Source organism: Staurois parvus, unplaced genomic scaffold (genome assembly GCF_062004578.1).
Source record: "Staurois parvus isolate SC_StPar_1 unplaced genomic scaffold, SC_StPar_1.0 ptg000096l, whole genome shotgun sequence".
Classification (NCBI taxonomy): domain Eukaryota; kingdom Metazoa; phylum Chordata; class Amphibia; order Anura; family Ranidae; genus Staurois; species Staurois parvus.
In genome coordinates, this window is record NW_028317892.1 from 10848559 (window position 1) to 10874625 (window position 26067).

General features: G+C 40.1%; 1 protein-coding gene across 1 annotated transcript in view; it reads left to right on the forward strand.

The window, feature by feature from the left end:
* Nucleotides 1–22298: 22298 nt before the first annotated feature.
* Nucleotides 22299–26067, forward strand: part of LOC149467991 (cysteine-rich protein 1-like) — a 60122-nt gene continuing 56353 nt past the window's right edge. The window contains exon 1 of the mRNA XM_089670895.1: nucleotides 22299–22434. Coding sequence (XP_089527021.1) covers nucleotides 22392–22434 — 43 coding nt within the window. The 5' untranslated portion in view covers nucleotides 22299–22391. The remainder of the gene's footprint in view (nucleotides 22435–26067) is intronic.

Below are 26067 nucleotides of genomic sequence, written 5' to 3' on the forward strand. Positions count from 1 at the left end.
TCGTAAAACCATAACTCAGTCGGTCATGAGCTGTTGGGCCATTAGAGCAGAGTGTGCCATAAAACGTACATTCCACATGAGTCATTTTTCATACAAATTCATAAACTTCAGCAGGAACTGGGCACATTAATATGAAGTATATATTTGGATAGGTCATTTTAATATGAGTCACATGACACCTTACATCCCTAAGTAGCGCCTACAAGAGGGTACAAAGCAATTTCTTTTATCCGGAGTGGCAGGATATGCTAAAGTTTGGTATCTCTGCGAGTGGAATATAATTCTAAATATTAATCTGCCAGGTGCTAGGATGATACCTGTACCTATTGAAGGTTATTGACCGTAGTATGAACTTGTAAGGGATTTGGTCATAACCTTAGTCACAGCCTAACACCCATCCCCAAATGAGGTGATTGGCTATTTGTTCTCAGGAGACACCCCTTTGAGATAATAGAAAAAGACTGACAGCCTGGAGAAAAGGTAGCTCTCCCTTTAACATCAATCAGGAACCATCTTGAGAGCAAAGGCAACCTTTTGTTTGGACGACTGGACTCTGCTCAAACCAAGGACTTTTGCAAGTATTCTGCCTTCTGAAACTTCTTTCTTTTATTTCTCTGTTGTTTTATTACTCTCTTTATATATATATTTGTTACATCTTTTTCTGTAAATATTTTAATTGCACCTTTTTGACCTTTTTAGTAATAAATCCTATTTTCTGAAAAGTGTTGAACTGTTTCTAAAGCTTTTAATGCAAACTAAAGAGTACCTGTCTCTGAAGAGTGCTACTGTATGTGATAATCCTCTGAATACATCTGTCTGTGGTGACAGGGTGTATTACAGACGCTTATATTAATATCATAGTGTTACTGCTAAGATTTGTGAGTTTCCTCCTTCTCTGTAAAAAGGTGGTGGAGGCAGTGTGAAGTGTTAATTGTGTAATTAACCTGACCCAGTTACAATAACTCTCAGGCTGCTGGCACATAGATTGTGGTCCCGCGAGCTGGAAAATCTTTGTGAAGGGCGCAGCTGAGAGTGGCATTGTTACGCAAATGACAGAGCGGTCTGAGATCGGCTGGTCCTTCAGTCACAAGTTGGTGAGAAGGGCTGGGGTCTGACGCCGCGCAACCGCCACAATGAGCACATGGCAGCTTGTCATCCCATGGTTACAAGCACTTCCCCTGGATATATGTCATGAGTTAAGCCACAATTCACCTGCCATGTTCTCAGCCAAAATGAATGCTGCAACAGTTGCTGTGGCAGTGTAAATCAACCAGGTTTTCCCAACTCCAGACACAGAAAACTAAGAAGTACATTCCCTCATAATGTCACTACAGGAAAATAATTTTCATTGGCTAAAACAAAAAAATGCAACTCATGAAAACATGCAAAAATGCACAAATATTAGCAATAAAGAATTGTAATGAAGAAATAATGACAGCAGAAATGGATACATGTGAACAGGGACTAAACCATATAAACTATATTGCCAAAGGTATTGGGATGGCTACACACACACATACACACACACACACACACACACACACACACACACACACACACACACACACTTTAATGACATCCTGATCTTAGTCTGTAGGGTTCAATACTGAGTTGGCCCACACTTTGCAGCTGTACCAGCTTCTGAGAAGGATGTCCACAATGTTTAGGAGTGTGTCTATGGGAAGGTTTGACTATTCTTATAGAAGCGCATTTGTGAAGGTCAGGCACTGATGTCGGACTAGAAGGCCTGGCTCACAGCCTCCGCTCTAATTCACCCCAAAGGTGTTCTATCGGGTTGAGGTCAGTACTCTGTGCAGGCCAATCAAGTTCCTCCACCTCAAACTCGCTCATCCATTTCTTTTATGGACCTTGCTTTGTGCACTGGTGTGCAGTCATGTTGGAACAGGATGGGACCATCCCCAAACTGTTCCCACAAAGTTGTGACCATGAAATTGTCCAAAATATCTTGGTATGCTGGCGCCTTAAGAGTTCCCTTTACTGGAACTAATGGGCCAAGCCCAACCCCTGAAAAACAACCCCACACCATAATCCTCCCTCCACCAAACTTTACACTTGGTACAATGCAGTCAGGCAAGTACTGTTCTCCTGGCAACCGCCAAACCCAGACACATCCATCGGATTGCCAGACAAAGGAGCATGATTCGTCACTCCAGAGAACACGTCTCCACTGCTCTAGAGTCTAGTGGCGGTTTGCTTTACACCACTGCATTGCACTTGGTGATGTAAGGCTTGGATGCAGCTGCTCGGCCATGGAAACCCATTCCATGAAGCTCTCTATGCACTGTTGTTGTGCTAGTCTGAAGGCCACACGAAGTTTGGAGGTCTTTAACTCTTGAGTCTGCAGACAGTTGGTGACTTCTGCTCACTGTGTGCACCAGCATGCGCTGACCCCGCTCTGTCATTTTACGTGGCCTACCACTTTGTTGCTGAGTTGCTGTTGTTCCCAGTTGCTTCCACTTTGTTATAGTACCACTAACAGTTGACCTTGGAATATTTAGTAGCAAGGAAATTACACAGATGGACTTATTGCAGAGGTGGTAACCTGTCATGGTACCACGCTTGAATTCACTGAGCTCCTGATAGCGACCCATTCTTTCACAAATTTTTCTAGAAGCAGTCTGCATGCCTAGGTGCTTGATTTTATACACCTGTGGCCATGGAGGTGATTGGAACACCTGAATCCAATGATTTGGAGGGGTGTCCCAATACATCTGGCAATACAGTGTATAATTACCTGGACATTTTAACAAATCAGATCCATAACCTGAAGAATTCAATACTGCTAAAATATAAAGGCATTTCTTAAAGTTATTATATGTGACTGTGTTATTAACAAATATTCCAAAACAAATTGCAATTTTATAAACACCCACTTATTATAAAATAAATCCACTACCAATCTAAAGTCCACTCTGGTTTATATGAAAATACGCAAAATGTCCCATCAAATAACTCCAACGGTGTTCAAAATTGGTCCACCTCAAAAAAAGGAAAACTTATATAGTGTATTAACCTTTAACAAATAGACTTTATCAATACTTCCTCCAGTGAAAAATAAGTGAAAAATTAGTGAAAAAAACGTGAACCACACGTGATCAGTGAAAAACCACTTCAATGTGCATAACACTATTACAGTGCCACATCACACAAAGAACTCCAAAATAAAAGGGTGTATCCACTTCTAAATGCAGTGAGGATACCCTTACCAACTTCCTAATATAATAGGCTTTGTAGTCATCCAAGGAACACACAGACCGATCCACTCAGGAACCTCTGCTGTATCACGCAGCCACCCCACTCTCTGGATTCCTTAGACGCTTTACTCCCAGTGTCACCAAAAAAACACAGGACATAGTGTGATACCGCCAAACAATATGTAACATACACTTTATTGAAAAACTGCTCACATTGCCAAAGCTTTAAAACCGCATTAGAGGGAATACAGAAGAAATAGGAATCTCACGGTCATCCAGGGAGACGCGTCCCGTTGCTCCTGCTCGATCTCTCCCTTATTACAAATGGCCGCCAGGTAACTTCCGGTTTCCGGGAAAAACGTCTCGACGTCACTCCACCTTGACGCGTTTCGTCATCGACTTAGCCATAAGGGGTGTCACTATAAGGACTAGTCACTAAGTCGATGACGAAACGCGTCAAGGTGGAGTGACGTCGAGACGTTTTTCCCGGAAACCGGAAGTTACCTGGCGGCCATTTGTAATAAGGGAGAGATCGAGCAGGAGCAACGGAACGCGTCTCCCTGGATGACCGTGAGATTCCTATTTCTTCTGTATTCCCTCTAATGCGGTTTTAAAGCTTTGGCAATGTGAGCAGTTTTTCAATAAAGTGTATGTTACATATTGTTTGGCGGTATCACACTATGTCCTGTGTTTTTTTGGTGACACTGGGAGTAAAGCGTCTAAGGAATCCAGAGAGTGGGGTGGCTGCGTGATACAGCAGAGGTTCCTGAGTGGATCGGTCTGTGTGTTCCTTGGATGACTACAAAGCCTATTATATTAGGAAGTTGGTAAGGGTATCCTCACTGCATTTAGAAGTGGATACACCCTTTTATTTTGGAGTTCTTTGTGTGATGTGGCACTGTAATAGTGTTATGCACATTGAAGTGGTTTTTCACTGATCACGTGTGGTTCACGTTTTTTTCACTAATTTTTCACTTATTTTTCACTGGAGGAAGTATTGATAAAGTCTATTTGTTAAAGGTTAATACACTATATAAGTTTTCCTTTTTTTGAGGTGGACCAATTTTGAACACCGTTGGAGTTATTTGATGGGACATTTTGCGTATTTTCATATAAACCAGAGTGGACTTTAGATTGGTAGTGGATTTATTTTATAATAAGTGGGTGTTTATAAAATTGCAATTTGTTTTGGAATATTTGTTAATAACACAGTCACATATAGTTTGATACACCTTCAGGGGAAGGTGTTGTTTGTGTTATAGGGCAACTTTAGTAGAGTAGGAGGTGGTTGATATTTAATAATTTCTTAAAGTTATGGATAGAGTAGGGAACTCTTTGTCACATTTTTATCACAGTCTTTATTACAGTCTATGTTATCTCTGAGGGGATTAACCTCTGTGTTTGTCCTGGTGGCCTTTGTCACTAAGACCAAAAGTGAGGGGAAATCCAAAATTCTCGATTTGTCACTAGAGCAAAAAGTGTAACTGACAATTAATGTCCTTTTATTCCCCACAAATAGAGTTTTCTTGAGGTGGTATTTGATCACCTCTGTGTTTTTTATTTTTTGCGCTATAAACAAAAAAAGACCGATTAAAAAAAACAATATGTTTGACTTTTTGCTATAAAACATATCCAATAAAATTTTTTTAAAAAAATCAAATTTCATCAAAATTTAGGTCAAAATGTATAGTTATAGCGTCTACAAATGGTGGTATATATACTGGAATTTTTTTTTTGTATACTAGCAATGGCGGCGATCAGTGACTTATAGCAGGACAGCGGGACTGCGATGGGCATTCTGACACTGGGTGGGAACTGACTAACTTTCACTGACATCCCCAGTGACACTAATACAGTGACCAGTGCTAATAAAAAGCACTGACACTGTATTAATGACACTGGGCAGGAAGGGTTAACTGTGTGCTGTGTGTGTGCAGAGAAATGCAAAGCAGCATGTCCTTGCTGGCAGGAGAGAGACCTGTGTTGTTCACACACAGGTCTCTCCCATCAGCTTTCCCCGACGATCACTGGGTGCCCGCAGGGAATCTCCGGCCAAGACCTGGTGATTGATATCCCTACCCGCCCACATGCGCGCCCCCTACCCGACAATGCAAATCACATATATATATACGTGATTTTGCGCAGCCGTGTCGCCCTGTAGCAGTACTTCTACTATAGAGTGGCGGGCAAGCCATTAATTCCTGTTGTCTTCACGACAGGCAGAGATGGGAAATCTCCCCAGCAACAAAAAATATCCTGATAAGAATTTCCACCCTTCCCTATTCCATTTTAAAGCTAAAAAATCATTGCTGATCCCTTTCTGAAAGTGCTAATTGTCTGGTTGTTATTCTGAGCCTCTGGTCTCATGGATTCATCACTGAAGTGGAAAAAAAAAACAGGCATGGAAATGATAAAAAATTCAGATAGTTCTAATCTGCATACTTGTTCAAGGTTAATGATTAAACATACAGTTACATGTCAGCATTACAACCTAGTAACTAGCATTTTCAAAAACTGATGTCAGCCCCCAAACTTTTTTTTGTCCAGGTTATTTGTAAAAGTGCCTAAAAATTAGCAAGAAATGGTTCCAACTTGTAAGCAGGGGTTACCGCTTTGGTTAGTTCTGCTCCACTCGCCGGGTGGTGATAGTGAATAGATCTACATATAGAAGGGGTGGAGTCCACAGTCCAGAGCATGGAGAAGTTGGGAGAAGACAAGATGGGGGAGATCAAGGACCTCTATAAAAGGGAGCATGTGATTAGGTCTGTAAGCAAAGAGAATGTCCTGAAGGCCGCACTGCCAACTGATTCACTTTATTGTAAATTAGATATAAGATACAAGGCAGGACAAAATACAGTGGAAGATACGGAGGTTGGCGCGTTTCATGTGTTCAGCACATATTTTATGTGGTTGTTTACCATTGAGTGTGTCAGTTGGGAATGCTGCCGTCTGGACATTCTTCTTGCTTCTAATGCAGCATAGAAGCTGGGTGAGCACCCTGTTGGAAAGCATGTGGGTACTCAGTATGGACCAACCTAGAGCAGCGTTCTTTCATTTGCTGGTTAGGTCTCTAGCCTGAGAGACATCATGAATACAAGTATGAGACATTATGTACACAGCAATCTCTCTGTCACTGCCCTTTGAAGGAGACAGTAAGGAAACTCTAAGTTCTTCTTCCATAGTTATGGACTCTAGCACTGTGTGATATTTTTATATTTAACAGCCATGGCCCTCATTACAGTATCCTCACACAGACTGTAATGAATTGGAAGAGAGGGGATGTGTCTGACATAGCCTGTTAGGTAGTGCTGATGGATACTGAAAGCTCTGAGTCTAACACTCGGTGTCATTTAACCCTGGAAGACAAGCAGTGCTTCATACAATCTACTAAATGTGAGTATAATATAGCAACTAGAGCTGCTTTTTATTTTTACAGGACGTTGGGGTATCAATTTTTTGGAATTGCCCAAACTTCCATTGAACTAGGTTCACATTTGTGCTTTGCCGGAACAAGCACAAAAACACACATGTGCTCACAATGTACCAAAAAAGGTATTCCTTTTGCAGGTGAATTGCGGTGTCATTAATTCTTAATTGCACCCCAACACACCTTACCAATGCATGCATTTTCGTGCATGACAAAATGCATGGCAACAAAGTAACATGCATTTTAGTGTAGTACTAATTAAAAAAAGGGTTTTGTACATTTTTTCCTCTTATGGTAGCCAATTGAAATGAACGGGCTGCGTGAAATTCAGAAAAAATGTATATGCACCTTCTCACCTGCATAGTGCAGGATTACCAAATTGGCAGAGTAGGCACTGGCCTATGACCCCCATGCCATTTAAGGGCCCTAATACAATAGATCAAAATAATATTGATTTCATCTTGAAAGAGCATTGTCACCCTATGACAGGAAGTACTCGAACAAAGACCTTCTTGTTAGGATTACCCAAGGTTCATTTAATGAAAGCCGTATATTTCAAAAGATTTAAAATGAACTTTAAAAAATACAAAAACACGTTAAATATTATCTGACATTTTAAGATGAGTATTTAAGAGAGTTTAAATCTGCTTAAAGACAGTTCGACCTTCCAGGTCTAATTTTAGAATAAACTTTGTGCCTCAGATGGGGAAATTAAAGTAATGATGGAATGAAAAGCATATAACCACCTTTAATTTTAGTAAAAACTACACATCAAAAGAATCATTATATAGAGACAGACAACTCTAAGGAACAGTTTTCAACAAAAGAGCTTCCCATACATTTCTAGCCGGAGATTTTGGAAGATGGGGGTGGATTGAAGGAGACCCATATGTAGTGAAGGGGAGCAGTATTCCTGGCTTATCAGATCTGAATTAAAGGGAAAGCACATTAGACCTGATGATGATTGGGTCTAAACAGAAGGTGAGAGTATTGATATACTGGTGATATGCATGTTAAGAGTTAAACTGACACAGTCACAAAGGATAAAATAATTGTCAGCACAAGTGGATAAAAAAAGCATAAAGGACATTTATTCATTTTGTTTTGTACCATAGTTTCGTGTTGCTATATAAGTGAATATTTGTAGGATTAGCACTTTCACAAAAGTTTACAGCATTTTCAGCACAAATTGGATAAATATTAATGGACTTTTACAGTGGTATTTGACGGACTTTTTAATCTAAGGCCTCATGTACACTGTTGCTCCTTAATGTGAGTTTAGGAGCTTTGGCGCTTTTTTTTTTAACTCAACTCAATAAAAGCCTGTGTGTCCATGTTTTACCAGAGTTTAGGAGCAGCACAGTTTAGGGGCAATTAAACCTCCCTCTCCTGAATGCAGAAAAATCACATTCAGGAGAGGAATGTTTTCACAAAAAAAGGCCAAAAAAGCGCGTGTTTGTGTGTTTATTAATTTCAATGGCAAGTACTCTGGCTAATGAAATGAATACATGTCCAAGTGCTAAATGCCTGTAAACGCATATTTACACTTGTTTTTGCCTCGTTTAGTGTTTTTCTGCTGCCAGGTGAGTTTAACGTCTATGAGAATTTCCATGTACATGTAGCCTTATTCTTATTTTAAATATTTAAACTGTAGCTGCTGACTTTTAAAATACAGACACTTACCTGTCCCTTGGTCCAGTGGTGTCTTCACCACCGTTGGTTTCACCGGCCATATTCTCTCCCTGGTGCCGGCATCTTCAGTATGGGTGCCCGGCTGGGACAGCTTCCGGCTTCACAGCTGGGTGCCCACTGCGCATGCACTTTGTGAATGGCCCCATAGTCTTCTGGGACCTGTCATGTGACCCAGAAGACTACGGGGAGGGAGGGGGGAGGACAACTTCCACTTCTGATTGCCTAGGTGATGGCAGCGGAAGTGGGAGCGGGTACCTGTCACATTCGGGTACCCCCTCCCCAAAGGTGCCAATCCTTAATGGGGGGCGGGGGACAAAGCTTTAAAGTGGAACTTCCCCTTTTGGGGGACTATTAGTCTGTTCTCTCACTGCATTTATATATGTGTTTGCAGCAGTAGTCAAGTTCCACCCCTGCACTCTCCACTTATTCCTATAGGCATCAGTGTGAGTCTGGGTTCTGGAGTATAAATCTTATTAATCATATTATTGTCATTATCTATACAACATACAGTATATGCAAGAACACAATACATTCTGTTACTATGTAAGAAACATAGTAATTTCATCTCATGCCAACAAAACATCTGCAGTATATGTTTCTAGGTTCTGGACAACAGGCTGCTTTTGTGCTATCCCAGGATCAATCATACCCATTCAAAAATATGATAAATGATATATCTGGCTTTCATGTGATACATATCTCTTACTGCTTTCTAACCTTTATGAACAGTACTGTGAAACCAAAGATTTCCCTTTGTTACTTAAGTTTTATTATAATGGAATGTCTTTCCACTTGTGGTTTATCCTGCATGTTCCTGCTAGAAAGAAGACAATCACTTGTGTAGCGTGACTGAGTTCCATGAAATTCAGTACACTACTGACCATTGAGGTCAAAATAATAGTAAATGGGTTTATTATGTTTCCAAGAGAAACATCCAGTGTAAAAGCTGCTGAAATTTATATTAAAAGACTGAATATGTAATTCACTAGAAGCTATTATTCACATCAACGAGGTATCTGAATGATCTTCTTTCCTCAAAGACTTAATTTAAAAATGCTCTGCCTGGGAACAATGTGACTTGTTTTATACTCTCCAAATAAAAGGATGTGGTGAAAATGGGAGATGACAATCTGAAAGAGATCAGGCATAACTGCCGTGTGTTAAGCTTATGCCTCTTATCTCATTAATCTTGCAAATGGTACTGATTAAATATGGCAACACTTCATTTTAAAAGGGAATACAACACTTTATAAGAAAACAAGAGATCTGAGAAAAGACAAACCATTTACATGTGCAAGTATTTTTATGACTATCAGTAAAATGCAGTGAGTCTTTACAGTGTTCTGCGTTTTGCTTAGCTTGTATAGGGATGTTTTTTGACAATGGAAAAAGGGGATTGGGTCTGTGTTTACCAATACAGGAATGGGCAGCATAATGAGCTTGAATATTGGACAATGCTGTAGCTCCATGTAACCCTGGTCTGGGCCCATAGTATTTATTTCTACTGCTTCACTGACGCTGTTCTGCGCCTGTGGCCACTGGTGGAGGTGCAACAAATTACATTCTCAATTGCTGCATGCTTTTCTCCATTGTCTTCAGAACCAGGTGATAGGTGGACACTGAAAGAAAGGATGGATGGGTATTTTAATAAATGTAGAAGGGCTTCTAATAAAAACAGTATGCATCCTTATTTAATCAAATTTGATGTACTGTAAATCATATACTAGGATACCCGAGGAACTATGCTGTCCACAACTGGCATCCTTTGACTTCTTGTCTCTGTTTTTATGACCTTTTCGGCTTGTGAGTATGTTTCTGTATTTTTATAATAAATTTCATATTATCACAGAAATGCACAAGGAGAGTGCGCCCTGTTTTGTTCTTTTCTGCTAGTATCAAGATTTCCTGATCTACCAAGGGCGTCACCTCAGCAAGTGCAGGATTCCATTTTGAGTACAGCAAGAAAGATTTGAGCGCTGGTTTGTGGTTACTGTTGGATTACTGTAAATCATATGTAAGATGGGTTGATTGGCTCCACATTCTGGTCTTTGGTCATCTTTATTCATTTCACAGTGTTTAAAGTGGAAAATAATGCTAACTATGAATATTCTTAAAATGCTGCCTCCCCATTCTTCTTCCTATCCTGAATACCCTGTATAAAAAGATATGTGTACATAGATTTCTTTAATCTGCTCCAGTGCAGTCATATAATCCAGAAGTTCTGGCTTGCCTGAGTCTGAGAGTGGCTGCTGCAGAGGAGAGGAGGTTACTCTGAAAAAGGAAGGGCAATGGGAGCTGGCAGGTGATACCACGGCTCTTGGATTTCAGAGCTGTTGTGCAATCTATTACGCAAGAGATGTCCCAACTGTATGAAACCAATCGAGGTGTGGTCTACGAGCTGAAGTCACATCTGGCAACATCACATCCTCCTGTTGGAGCGCATGCTGGTTTCTTACACATGCACAGCTGCGGCCACCTTTTCACCCCATGCAGCCAGTGCCAGTTCTTATAGGCACCTACTCATGTGAGTGTGAATTTTTTATAATAATTCTGTGTGTTTTAATAAAATTGAATGGTTTTACACTTCATGGTATTTTATTTGCATGCATGACAGTACACCATCTGAAAAGGACCCATAGGAACAAGCCATTGGAGACTTAGGGGTATATCCCCAAACACAGGTGCTACTGACCTGACTAGCAATAGCAGGTCAACTATTTGTGGTGAGTGTCTGTCTGCATGGGAACACTGGAGGCAATGAGAAGTGGAGCACCTGTTTTGTTAACACCTGCATGAGCACTTTCTTATCTGAGACTTTTTACTTGGATTTATTCACTGTTTATATGACTACGAAATCTTAATGTTATTTTGTATTGCTTTAGCATGTCACTTATAGTCTTGTTTTATATTTTGTTTATGAAGGTTTAGAGCAGTGCGGTTTATTTATGAAATTACCTTTTGTACTTAGTGTTTTGATTATATAGCACTTGTTTTAATCTGCAGCAGCTAAATTCACAGGAATCAGTTATTTACACATTTAATGCACTTTAACTTAGCATTTCCTGGGCGCTAGATCTTTTTTGTCTCTCAACATTACCACTAATTGGAGAATACTAACTGAATTAATTATTTTGTTTCTATTTAGAGCACCAAGTTAAGTGTTTACACCTACAGTATCTTGGATGGGGTGGGGGAGTCATCTGAAAACATTCCAAAAGAAAGGGTTCGAAAGACTTGCTGATAAGACGCTGCAATGCTCATCCAATTTTGACACAGCAAGATCCAAGTGGCCCTTTATAATAAGAAGGATATAAACTAAAGTTGCCAATACATGATGGCAAGCAGCCTAATCTTCAACTCATTCATTCATGTAGAACCACATCTGACAGATACAGGCAATGCAGACAGGAGTCTCATATTCAGTAGAACACAGAAAATACCCCCAACTATCAGCAGCAAAGTTCTAAAACTACTATCCTCTACGGATCTGCCCATGTGTAGCCACTTTAAGCCAAATGGATGTTTTTCAGCATTTCACTCATAATGACTTCTGCCATGTAATATTTTTAGAACAAAGAAAAAGGTCCTTGTTTACAAAGTAGATGATAGGATTAGTTTATCAAGTAGTTTCATGGCATCTACTTTGCTGTTCTTCAAATACCTCAGAGCGCTTTACTTCATTTCCAGTGTGTGTCTATCCTACAAACAGCTAGATTTGAAAGTATTTTTTTCTAATTCCGGACAACATTTTATGTCAAAGAGACATTCATCAGAATTGGCACTGAGATAAATGCTTTTTAAGCGGCCTTTAATTTCTATTGAATAGAGCCACAGAATAATACATATTTCCTTTCATTTATCCCTGTGTGTGTTTCTATTTAGCTGTAATAAACTCTGAAACTTTTTTTTCTCACAGCACAGCTCCTGATTTTAGTTTGTTCATTGTGTAGGGAAGCAATTATATGGCAGAGCAAGCATTACTGAAATGCATTTTAAGTGTCTCAGTTGCATATGTTTTGTACGTGGTTTGATCTATATGTTTTAAAGACAGCCTAACTTTGACAGCCTGCCAAAGTGGCTAACAGCTGTGTTAATAGTTGGCATTTTTTTACAAACTCCTGAGCAACACAAAGTAAAGTATATAAGAAAGTAAATTAGGGAAACTTCTAAAAGCAGAACATTTGAACTTCTTTGAAGCAGAATTTAGCACCATGGTGACATTTGCTACTTTCTTTTTTTCTCAAATGTTTAGACCACATCACGACTCAAAGAAGAAAATAGGTGGCCTAATGATTTTAAGCACTTCTATTGCTCTTTTGTGTGATCCATTATGTGTATTTGCTGCAAAATAAGCTTTCTTATTAAAGGCTGAATTACCATGTTTCAAAAGAATACGTCTACAATGAGCTAGTATTCAGGAATATTTCATTTCATTTGAGGTTTTAACGTCTAGTTTACAATCTTATTGATAAAAGGTGAAACTTAACACAACATCATGAGATAGCATGAGAGTCTCATGAAAGAAGATTTATATAGTGAGGATAGCGAATCATCATTACACAGCATAGGCAAAGATTTTCCTGAAACTGTACGACTACACTGGTCTTCACAGGGTATCAGGAAATCTTCTGATAATACCAGTGTCAGCAGCTTTGGACGCTATATCCTGACTCCTAGTCTGCATTTTAGTCCTGGGGCAGAGAAAATGAGCCTATTCAGCATCACAGTTTTGTCCCCTACAGACTCGCTAGTCTCTGATCCATCCTTGGTCCTCAACCAGGTTAAATGATGCCCAATATCATTCAACCCACTTCCTTTGAGTACAGGCCAACATAGACATGATCCTTGGGGGCTTCTCATCGTGCTCACCTGAGATAAGAGAATTTCTAGACAGTGTGCTGCTCTCACATCAATAGTGTCCAGAAGTAACTAACACCGCTTGCCACTATGAGAGAAAAAGGAGGACCCATGGGGTCACTGAACCAGACTAGAAGGCTGCTGAATTTAGGATATGTTTAATATGGGGGTGGAAGGAGATGATGGGATAAGGGCTTGGAAAACACGATGCTTGACCTAAAAGAACAACTCACACACCAAGATTTCATATATCCTAACACATTTGGAGATAGTAGTTTCACAATGAAAATCCTGCAGTGATGGATCTAGTAACAATATACTGGTTTAAAAGTTATCAATTCTAATTTGATGAACTAGAGTCTTTTTAGATCAAGGCACATTAGTTACCTGCATAAATAGTTGCTGCGCTTCCTCTATTAAGTGAATCTAGCACCCTACTTATTTGTTTGTGCCCCACAAATGTGTGTGTGCCTCAATGCCCTATGGGCTAACAAAAATGTATCCTTCCTGCCCAATGACTTAATACATCCCTAGATTGGGAAAACAATATATATACTCTGCGTACTCAAACAACAAATGTGCGAAGGAATAAATAAATACAAATGTGACAATGTACCATCAACTAAGCATACAGTGCATTTATTTTCAAAAAATATTAAAAATTACTGGTCAATGTGCAAGCATTTGAAAGTTCCAATGTGAAAAAATATCCCCATCTGCATCCAATGTGAAAATGGATGGGGATGCCGATGGGGATATTTTTTCACATTAGAACTGTCAAATGTTTGCACGTTGACTGGGACTTTTTAATATTTTTTTAAAATAAATGCACTGTATGCTTAGTTTATCTTACAATTTTACATGTAAGTTGCCTGTGGAACAGTTCATGGGTACTCTCCAGTTGGCCACCTGGACTATCGGAGTCTACCTCCTTGTGAGAGAGATGCTGCCCCAAGAGTAACAAAATGTAGTTTAAAACGTATATTACTTGTTCTGTGCTTATTGAATAATCCCATTACCATCTTGTTTGCATTGTCAGTTTATCCTGCATTCATTCAGTAAATTTCAAGTTTCATCAAGTACATTGCTGTTTGTCTGATTATTTGTCTGATACATTGCACCACAAGTTCATCATGCAGTACTATTTCTATTCAACAGCTAGTAGAGAGAAAGTACATTTTAGAATACAAGTACAGTTTGAAAAACAGTTTACATTAAACAACTCACATTGGTATGTATATCTAAAAAGATGCAAAATAGAGTGCAAAGCTGGAAGGTTAAGAGACACAATCAAGAGATTCAAGGATATTTTGCAGCTTTCACATTGTAAAGGAGTTACAGTCATTAAAACACTTATACAAAGATTTTCTTGAAAAGTGGCTGACCTCAATTTCCTTTATTTCCATGCTGTTGGATTTGAGCGACAGACACTGATCTATATACTGTATGCTTTTTTCCATTAGTTTGACACTACCAGAAGTGTTCTAATCATCATGTATATCTTACAGCTTTAAGGCTACAAAAAATATTTTCCATGTTTCATCATTTCTATTTCTACTGTTAGTAAAACTAATCCTATACTAATTATTCATATACGGTCTTCATTGGTCAACAAATACTTGAAAACTGCTATTTATATATTTAAACATGTATGATTTGGGGGGGGGGCAGGTAAATTGTTACACTTGATTTAGTGAGCTAGTAAAAGGTCTGAAAGGCTGTTACAACATTTTTTGTTGAATGGATGCAGCAATTAATACATTTCAGCACTGGGCATACTGTATGTGTGGGATTGCCCCAAAACCTCACAGTTCATCTGTTTTATTAAATCTTTTTGTTTAAATCAACAATAAAGTTTATGGAACAGAACACAAAAATCTGCAGAGTATCCATGTCACGTAAATCTACATCCATTATAGTCACTTGAGTGTACAAGCATACAAAACAAACACCAGAATTACAGAGCATAGTATAAGTTCAACCTCAGACCACTTATCTTAAATCAGTGTGGGAATCAAGTAATACTAATGTCCATACAATTAAACAAAGAACACGGGGGTAAATGCATAATAGGGATACCATAAAGTCTAGGGGATAGGCCTGAAGAACTGAGCTTCAGTCTAGTATCTGGTGTAAAACCAGCTCCACAGGGGCTAAACAAACAGGCACCCATCCTATATTCTATAAAATTTGGTAGGGCAACCCCTATGTTGCTATATGATTTTTTTCATAGCAAAGGGTGGTATTCATATTAGTGAGCCAGGCCTGAGGGGACTGGGGTAGAGAACTTTTCCAGTGCATCAAAAGCACCTTACAGGCCTGAAAGAGGGCTCTGCAGACAACCTCCCTGACAATGGCATCCAGAACCATGGGATCCAAGATACCAAGTATACAAGACAAAGGGTCTAAAGATACATTTAATTGATAAGCCTGATTGATTGTACGAAGGACAGTGTCCTAGTAACTATGTAGCTTGGGACAACACTATAGCAAATTAATCAGGTCCCCATGGTCCCTTTGGAACCTAGGACAAAGAGGGTCCTCCAATAAGCCCATTTTATGAAGTTGGGGAGGAGTAAAATGTACTCTAAGTAATATATACAACTGGGATAAGCATTGTGACACGATCAAGGAGCTGAAACACACTACCTCCCATTGATCTCCTATCAATTCCCCCCCATCTACCTCCCATTGTATTCTAGCCTTAAAGGGAAACTTGTCCACGTACAGCCCAAGCAGCTATGAGTAGCAACCAGAAATAAAACCTTTAGTGGAAGCAACTTGTGCATTATGGAAAACATAGAGTGGGAGAGAGACAAAAATCAGAAGGAAAATGCTGGGCTGGCATAGTATGCTGTAGTTGCAAGTAATAGAAAATTATCTGCTGAGGGAGCCCAGATTTATTCTGCAGAGCTGAATCCCCTGTCAGCACGAGAAAAGGAATGCCGATAACTGGTATTTTCTTGTTTACATGCAATCAGCTGTGATTGGACACAGCTGATCACATGACAGAGCCTGTGACATTGGCTCTTTACTGTGATTGGCTATCCGCTGTTTCCCAGGGACACAGCAGACCACCGATTGCCACGCCGCATGCCCCCGGGGACGTGCATGGGCAGTTAGAGTGGGAGGACGTCATATGACGTCCTCCAGAACCGCCGCCTGTCCATCCATCATTTCCTTATATGGCAGGCAGGAGGCAGTTAAACTGCATGAGCTTGCAAACTGGCAACAAGCTATACTACCTGGGATTTTCCATAGGCGATGCTTTAAAACCCTTTACAGCTCAACAGTTTAGAGTTAACTGTAAATACTGGCACTAGAATTATTGCTCTCATTACTATCTCTCTGTTGTGCAGAGAGATAGTAAGCAGCACATCCATGCTGACAGGAGAGAGATCTGTGTTGTTTACACACAGGTCTCTCCCCTCTCAGCTTTGCCTACAATCACCAAGTCCTGGCCGAAAATCACTGGCTGGGACCCAGTGACTGACATCCTCAGGAGCCAATAGCAACAAGGGTAGGGCGGCACAAAATCACATATATTTACGTGACTTTGCCCAGCAAAGCCGCCCTGTAGCAGTAAATCTGCTAAGGAGCAGCGGGCAAGTGGTTAATATTTCTTTTAAGTAATGACAAAGTTATCACACAATAAACAGGTCCATAGCAGACATTTAAAAAATTGCTTTGGTCCATAAGTCATGTTCAAGAATGGGAGCTGAAAAGGTTAGAGACCCTTCAAGTATAAAAACATATCTGCTGCTCTGTCAGAAATGCACTCAGCTTCTAAATTTGGTTGTGAGCTGACAACAGGCAGTGGGGTTAGTATACTAAGGACAAATAGTCTGCTGACTTTGGGAAGGGAACTTTCCCAAAGCATAGTATATGTTGTGTACACTCACCAGCCACTTTATTAGGTACACCTTGCTAGTGCCAAGAAAACATCCCCCTCACCATTACACCACCACCACCACCAGCCTGAACCGTTGATACAAGGCAGGATGAATCCATGATTTCATGTTGTTTATGCCAAATTTTGACCCTACCATCTGAATGTTGCAGCAACCAGTCTGCCCATTCCCCTCTGACTTCAACAAGGCATTTTCATCCACACAACTGCCGCTCACTAGATATTTTCTCTTTTTTTGACCATACTATGTAAACCCAGTTTTTGAAAAACTCAGACCTGCCCATCTGGCACCAAAAACCATGCCATGCTCAAAGTCACTTAAATCCCCTTTCTTCCCCATTCTGATGCTTGGTTTGAACTTCAGCAAGTCGTCTTTACCACATCTACAAGCCTAAATGCATTGAGTTGCTGCCATGTGATTGGCTAATTAGCAATTTGTGTTATCAAGCAATTGAACAGGTGTACCTAATATAGTGGCCAGTGAGTGTGATTTCACTTTGCAAAGACTACCCAATCACTCGTAAGAAAAATAAAAAAATAATAATTTTGCTTGCACATGATTGGGGGATTTTCCTTGCAAAGTGCAACTTCCCTTTCAAAGTGAACAGTCTACCTGTCTTTAGTAAATTAACCACAGATAACATATGCAGTGTGTGCATGTGCATATATACCTGGGACCTGTAGCCAGAGCTCTCAGCCTGGGGATCAGAGAAGTCCTGTCTGGAGAGCTGAAAGGTTCGTGGAAACAAACTAGCTGTGTATGTTGTGGCTGACAAGTGGCAGGCTTGATCAGTCTGATAGTTAGGACCTGCATTACTGTGTAGTGAGTCGGGACACGACTAGGCTTTTGTTTTATATTTTCTTGCCCTGTTTGTATATAGTCTTTTGTAAATAGCACTAATAAACACCTTCACTGCTTACCACTAACCTCACTGGATTTGGTATCTGTGCCTGAACGACTGCTTACCCCAGGAAGCATATATCCCGGCTGCCTATCCCCAGCTCTCTCTCTCTCTCTCTCTCTCTCTCTCTCTCTCTCTCTCTCTCTCTCTCTCTCTCTATATATATATAAAGATAGCAAACATACGAGGTTGGCCTCAGGGAGCAGGGGTGCTCTTCTTTGTTATAAAACTGTGCTCGGATTTCTGTATGGTACTGAGTAACAACAGGTAGTGAGTGATTTCTTGACTAATAAATCTTCTGAAAGAATCATTATTTGTATATTTATTAACCCCTTCACGCCTAAGGGTAAAACAAATCTAAAAGCCTAAGCACAAATTTGCAACGTTGATGTGTTAGTAAAACCATAAATATCATCCCAGCTACTTTGTACATCCAGGTGGATTATACCTTGGATTTTTTCAGGACAAATTGGGCTTTCATTTGGTGGTAAATAGTAATGGATATCTCCTGATTTTTTTTTTATTATCAAAGGAAAACTGGCCCAAAATAGTAAAAAAAAATAATTTTTTTAATTTAGCTGTGTGTTTCTTGTTACTACCATAACCTACTATCAAGGAACAACCCAAAATCAATTCTCCAGCTCTTGATGATCGCAGCGATACCATATAAGTGTATGTTATTTGCTGTTTGTACCCGAAGTACAGCCCAGAAACAATAGTGCACATTTTGTTTTTTTACCTAAAACACACTGACACCAATTTTTTTTTTAAATCCTGACCTTTGAACCTAACCTTGACCCAAACACTTACCCTGCCACTGAACTAGATCAAACCTTGATCTAGTTATTTGTTCTTTTTTTTAACTATTTAGTTATTTCTTTTTTACAAAAATATTTTCCCCTCTATGCCAGGACTTAGAAAGATACAATGTATCCCTCTCCTCCATTCATAGAGAGAAAAAAAAAACCCAAGGGGGCCGGGCTGTACAGTGACTGATCACTATGATAGCCAATCAGAGGCTATCACAGTGATCATGTGACCCGGAATCGGGAGTCCCAGGTCCCGTTCATTAGAACGGGGCTCTCAGTGACACTGTGTGTTTGTGCTGGGACCGAGCTGTGCGGCGTGCTCCCATCAGAAAGACAGGTAGAGAAATTTGCGGCCCCACTGATAAAAGCCCAGTTCTGTGAGTCCGCATATTTGTGTAACGTTGGCATTTAGGGGTTAAATAAACAGAAGTGATATGGCCAGGGGCATGTGGGTCTTCATGACATTTCTTTTCAAACACTCCAAGGATTTGTAGGGAGGCTTTGTTGTTAATGATAGATTTTACTTAATGTTGAATCTGAAGGTAGGAGGAGAGTTATCCGTTATGTTTGTGTTCGTGCTTTTTTAAGTGTTGGAATGATACAACACCATTTAGGTTGGGTAGAGAATAGACATTGTTTAAACCATTAGAGCACATACTGATAGCAGAATCTGGATGGTTCTGCTACTCCCAGAGACAAGAATGGGCAGTCTTTTAAACATGCAAAGGTGATAAAAGATGACATATAGTTCCCTTAGTATCAAACCATAACTAACACACACACTCACACTTAGACACACACACACAGACACACTCAAACAGAACTTCTTTCACAGTCTAATAAGTGCCAAGGTTCTGATTAAATTGCATTGTAATATTTGACAAAGCATGGAACTACTAGGCTTTCAAACTTTTAGTTTTTTAGTATTTTAGTCTATGAACATTTGCTTTGCTGACTGGGTGTCTGGGGAAACCCCACAAGAATTTCATGATTTTATTCTGGGTTATATGGCGGGATAGAGATTGTCAGGATACTAAAATAATAGATATGTTTGGGTAGGTTCATTATTCTGAAAATATCTCCATCAGAATATATACTGCTCAAAAAAATTAAAGGAACACTTTGAAAACACATCAGATCTCAATGGGGAATAATATCATGCTGGATAATCAATACTGATATGGACTGGGTAATGTGTTAGAAAAGTAAGGATGCCCCATCATTTGATGGAAATAAAAATTATCAACCTACAGAGGACTGAATTCAAAGACACCCCAAAAATCAAAGTGAAAAAATTATGCAGCAGACTAGTCCATTTTGCTGAAATTTCAAAATGGTACTCAGTAGTTTGTATGGCCCCCACGTGCTTGTATGTATGCAGGACAACGTCAGGGCATGCTCCTAATGAGACAACAGATGGTGTCCTGGGGTATTTCCTCCCAGATCTGGACCAGGGCATCACTGAGCTCCTGGACAGTCTGAGGTGCAACCTGGTGGCATCAATGGACCGAAACATGATATCCCAGAGGTGTTCCATTGGAATTAGGTCAGACAGCATTCAATGGTTTCAATTCCTTCATCTTCCGGGAACTGCCTGCATACTCTAGCCACATGAGGTCGGGCATTGTCGTGCACCAGGAGGAACCCAGGACCTACATCACTAGCGTAGGGTCTGGCAATGGGTCCAAGGATCTCATCCCGATACCTAACGGCAGTCAGGGTGCCATTGTCTAGCCTGTAGAAGTCTGTGCATCCCTCCATGGATATGCCTCCCAAGACCATCACTGACTCACCACCAAAATGGTCATGCTGAATCATGTTACAAGCAGCACAGCATTCTCTATGACTTTTCCAGACCCTTTCACATCTGTCACATGTGGTCAGGGTAAACCTGCTCTCATCTGTGAAAAGCACAGGGCACCAGTGGCAGACCTGCCAATTCTGGTGTTCGATGGCAAATGCCAATCAAGCTCTATGGTGCTGGACAGTCAGCACAGGGCCCACTAGAGGACGTCGAGCCCTCAGGCCACCCTCATGAAGTTTGTTTCTGATTGTTTGGTCAGAAACATTCACACCAGTGGCCTGCTGGAGGTCATTTTGTAGGGTTCTGACAGTGCTCATCCTGTTCCTCCTTGCACAAAGGAGCAGATACCGGTCCTGCTGATGGGCTAAGGCCCTTCTATGGCCCTGTCCAGCTCTCCTAGAGTAAATGCTTGTCTACTGGAATCTCCTCCATGCTCTTGAGACTGTGCTAGGAGACACAGCAAACCTTCTGGCAATGGCATATATTGATGTGCCATCCTGGAGGAGTTGGACTGCCTGTGCAACCTCTGCACGGTCCAGGTATCACATCATGCTACCAGTAGTGACACTGACCCTAGCCAAATGCAAAACTAGAGAAAAACAGTCAGAGAAGATGAGTAGGGGAAAAATGTCAGTGGCCTTCACCTGTAAAACCCTTCCTGTTTTAGGAGTCATCTCATTGTTGCCCATCTAGTCCACCTGTTAATTTCATTAAAGCGGAGTTCCAATTGCACTGTCAAAAAAATAAAAGTCAGCAGCTACAAAAACTGTAGCTGCTGACTTTTAAAAAACAGCCACTTACCTGTCCCTTGGTTCTGCGGTGTGTCCCCTGCAGCCCGTTTCACTGGCCTTCCTGTATTTCAGGAGGCCGGCATCTTCAGTGTGGGCACTTGGCTGTGATAGCTTGCGGCTTTACAGCCGGGTACCCACTGCGCATGCGCGAGTAGCGCTGCGCTTCGTGAATGGTCCTGTAGTCTTCTGGGACCTGTCACGTGTCCCAAAAGAATACAGGGAGGGAGGGAGGACACCTTCCGCTTCCGCTCGCCTTGGCAATTGGACCGGAAGTGGAGCGGGTACCTGTCAAATTCGGATACCCGCTCCCCCCTGCCCCCCAAAAGTGCCAATCCTTAATGGGGAGTGGGGGAGCAGTCCTTAAAGGGGAACTTCCCCTTTTGGGTGGAGCTCCGCTTTAACACCAAAGCAGCTGAAACTGATTAACAACCCCCTCTGCTACTTAACTGACCAGATCAATATCCCAGGAATTTAACTGACTTGATGCTATACTCTGATTAAAAAATGTTCATTTTTTTGAGCAGTGTATTTGCTTTTTTAAATAACCTTCAGAGCTTGAAACCTGCCAACCTGAACATAAGCTGATCTTCCATTGCAAAGGAAGGTAAATAGTCAGCAGATTATATTTAGTGACTTCAAAGGTTCCTCGTTTTAAAAGGAATAAAGTAGAGCAATTGTATAAAGATTTTTAGCATCAAAATAAAATGGTAGTTAACCATACAATTTTCACCTACTAAAATACCTAAGTTATTTCAGTTACAAAGCATTATAAAATGAGAATATTTTGCACAGGAGAGAAATGAATTTTTATAAGAGGTTTGTTTATAGTTATCTCCTTCAAGAAAAAATTGTCTTGAAACTATATCAAAGCATCTCATTTACATACCACAACATCCTGCTGCAATAGCAGAGCACATGAAATAGCAGCTACTGTCAGCTGAAGTGAAGCTTCCTCTGTGTATTAAATACTGATCTTGGAATAAGATGATTTCTTATTGTCCTATATGCGGCAAACCTGTTTATTTTGGTAAGTTATTTTGTCTGTTTCTTCTCTGTGTAGTTTTGGCAGCTACAATACTTTCTTTAGACTATAATCTTTTATCACTGGGTGGCTTGTGAAAACCAAATGCATTTCATGCGTACTGTGCTTGATGTTTAATTTAATGGAAAAGACTTTATACTGTAGTTCTTTATTTTGGGTCATGTGTACATTTTTACTTTAGGTAAGGTAAACTATGCAATACTAAGCAATCTTTTATTTATATACAGTATATGTATATATTAAACTTGGAACGGTGTGCTAATCTTTAAGACAAAGAAGTAAACAAATGTACAATACCCTTAATTAGACATATCTAGCTATGAATAATATACAAGCTTTTATTGTTAAAGAGAAATTATAACTCTGCTATTTTAAATGTACTCATTTTATAAAAAATAAATTCACTGTAGTGGTACTGTTAGACAGGTGAAGTGGAAGCTTTCATAATGGTAAAATTACACGGCTGCTATACCAAACATTACCAACAGATGAGAAAAGCCCTTTTAAACATCACCCAAACGTGCTATTCCCAGTCTGCATCTTATATGGTCACATGAAATAAACCAAATACTAAACTTTCTCAATGGAGAAGTGTGCAGTGGACTATGGTAATATGCAGAGGCAGGCAGCCAACAATGATCAATCTTAAATCAGCTTTTTAATTATTCTAATAAGAAAAATCTGAAATTTGATTGCTTGCTATGGGTTATAGCATATAATCATTGCTCTCTGCACAGCTCACTGAATAACTACAAAGAGTCAATGTAATTATTATGAATAAGTGGAAATGAATTAATCTACCTCCGCTTGGATCATGGGGGGGGGCGACACAAACTTAGCAACAAATTCCACTGAAATCTAATGGGGGTCAGACCATTTTCAGGCTATTAGTCAAGCTATTCTCAAATAAAAGCTTGGAAAGCTGGGCACTGTAATGGGGAATTCATACAAACACTTTAGTAGTATAGTATGTGAGCCTCTTTTTTTTTTACAGTACCGCATGTCAGTGTCTTAAAAGTGTAATAAAATGTCAAGACAGAGCACAAAAAAAACATATCAAAATCCCACATTTCCTGAACCCCGTCCCATCCTAGTATCCCCAACTATTCACAAAGAAATTAAATTATAGATTTCAAACATATGTTTGCTAGAAACTAGCAAACATCAGGACAGTAAATAACCAATTGAATAGACAAAAATAGTAATAGACAAGACAGGTTTTACTAAGACAACAATTAGAATGTATTATTTGAGAGACAATAGCCACAAGTATTCTTCAGCAAACAAACAATATGCAAGCAGCTTGGTAAGAAAGAGAGAAAAGGCAAGTTTTATCCCAAAATGTATATTAGAGTGCAGGGACGATTGCCACAAATAATGTACAATAGAGTTTGGTAAGCCACAGTGTAAAAGGGAGAGAAGCGGCAGGTTTTATCTGGAAATAGAAATGAGAGTGTATTTGAGAGACAATAGCAACAAATATTGTTCAGTGGCTTTACATTATGTAAGCAGTTTGATAAGGTTGCAATGTAAGAGGGAGATACAAGGCAGGTTTTTATCTTGAAATAGAAATTAAGAGTGCATTATCTGAAAGATCAAGCCATATATATTTTTGAGTGAGCACCATAATAGGCCACAAACTTTGAGGTACAACATAGGAGTTTCCCTGCAGCAAGCAGTAGAAATTTGGCAGCTGTAGTCCAGCTGTGGAAACAATGTGTGGCACCTTTACAGTGTCAGAGCAAATGTTGAGACACAACACAAGATTTATCCTGCTGAAGTATTCTAAAATTTTCAGCTTAGGCCCAACTGCAAAAACACCTTTACAGTGTTGTTGCAGGAGAATAGGCTTTACACTTTGTGGCACAACAATGGGTTTACCCTGCAGCAAACATTAGAAATTTGGCAGCTGAGCTGGTCCACACTGTGAGGGACAGGTGGATTCCCCTCTCAATATCAAAATCTCCTGCTGTGCTGAAAGCCCTCTCAGACAGCACAAGCCAGAAGCTCCAGCACAAGCCAGAAGCTCCAGCACATACTGTGCTATCTCTGGCTAGTGGTCCAGCCAGTGAACCCAATTCACTGGTATAAGCAATCATAATGATAATAGAAAAAAAAAAAAACCTCATAATTTGGCCAGAGTATTACAATGTCACTATGGTAACATTGTATTGCTCTGGTCACAGGAGTAAAAAAAAAACATTAAAAAAATTTGTACTGTCCTGGCAGTTTTGGGCCTCAAGAAATGGCCGTCAGTACATCAGGATTTATCAATGTTCGGATATACACCATAGTTTGTGGAATCTATAACTTACCTACCAACTAAATAATAAACACTAATTTGGGTTATTTTCAATGTAGCAGAATATATTTTGGCTTAAATTTTTGTAGAAAGATTTTTTATTTGCAATATTGTAAAACAAAAACAAAGAAAAATGCTTTTTTTTTAAAAAAAAAAAAATTCTGTCATTTTTCGTTTATAGTGCAAAAAATTAAAAGCCAGTGGTGAATAAATACCACCAAAATAAATCTCTGTGTGAAAAAAAAATTAGAAAGTTCATATGGGTACAGTGACGCATAACAGCGCTGAAAGCTGAAAATTGGTCTGAGCAGAAAGGGGGTAAAAGTGCCTAGTATTGAAGTGATTAGTGGGATGGAGGCAGTATGCAAAGTGTTCTGCTAGTCCTAGGACAGTAGCAGATCCTCCTCTTCCCCTTTTGCTGTGCCTCCAGTGCCCAGTCTATCAGATCAAGAAGCATGCTACAAGAGCCACATGAGAGGGATCATATTCTCTGCCTCTTCAAAAGTTACCAAAATGCATATTAAATGATGAACCACTGATGTGGTGAAAAGAACCACAGCTTCCCAGATCCTGTTCTAGCACTGGAATTGCACAGATACTTATTGATGGCATACTGATACAACCTCTGCAGCATGGCAAACATTGAGTTCCAGTGCACTCCAAAATGGCATAAAGATGCTGGGCATGTTGCTCATTTGGTGACATATTTTTTCTTCACTCCAGTAGCTGTGGAAAGATGCTTCTGGAAATTGGGCTGTATGTGTAGGAGAATCCTGCAGAAGTTCAAGATTTCTCTTAAACCCACTCAACAGGGCCTTTTTCCACACTTGATGTGGTATATCCCAAGCCAAACCCTTTGTCAGACATCTTCTCCATTTGAGGAATCAGATAATCCATCAGGTCCTGCAGGAGAATCCTGTGGAGGAAACCAAAGATGTAGAAAGTAAGGAACGAGGTAGAGGAGGCATGCAGGCCTTTTGCTGCTGACATGTCTCATTAAGGTGCTGCTCCCACTAAGCTCTGTAGTGCAGAATCCTGTGTTTTCTCATGCATATGGTACACAAATGGCTTACACATTTACTACAGCTGATATACTGGCAGCAGAGGCTGCAGACCACAACAATGCTGTCAGCACCAGATATGTTAAAAGAGGTCCTAATGATAGAAGTGACCTGTACCTGGTTGGAAGTGCTGCCATGTGGTTTAGGATAGCTGCCCCCTCCAGTACTCTGCAAACTGCACCTGCCCTTGGACAAAATCCTTCCTCACTGCTGTTCTGTCTCTCCCTATGAACATTCCTCGTCTTTAATCAGAGG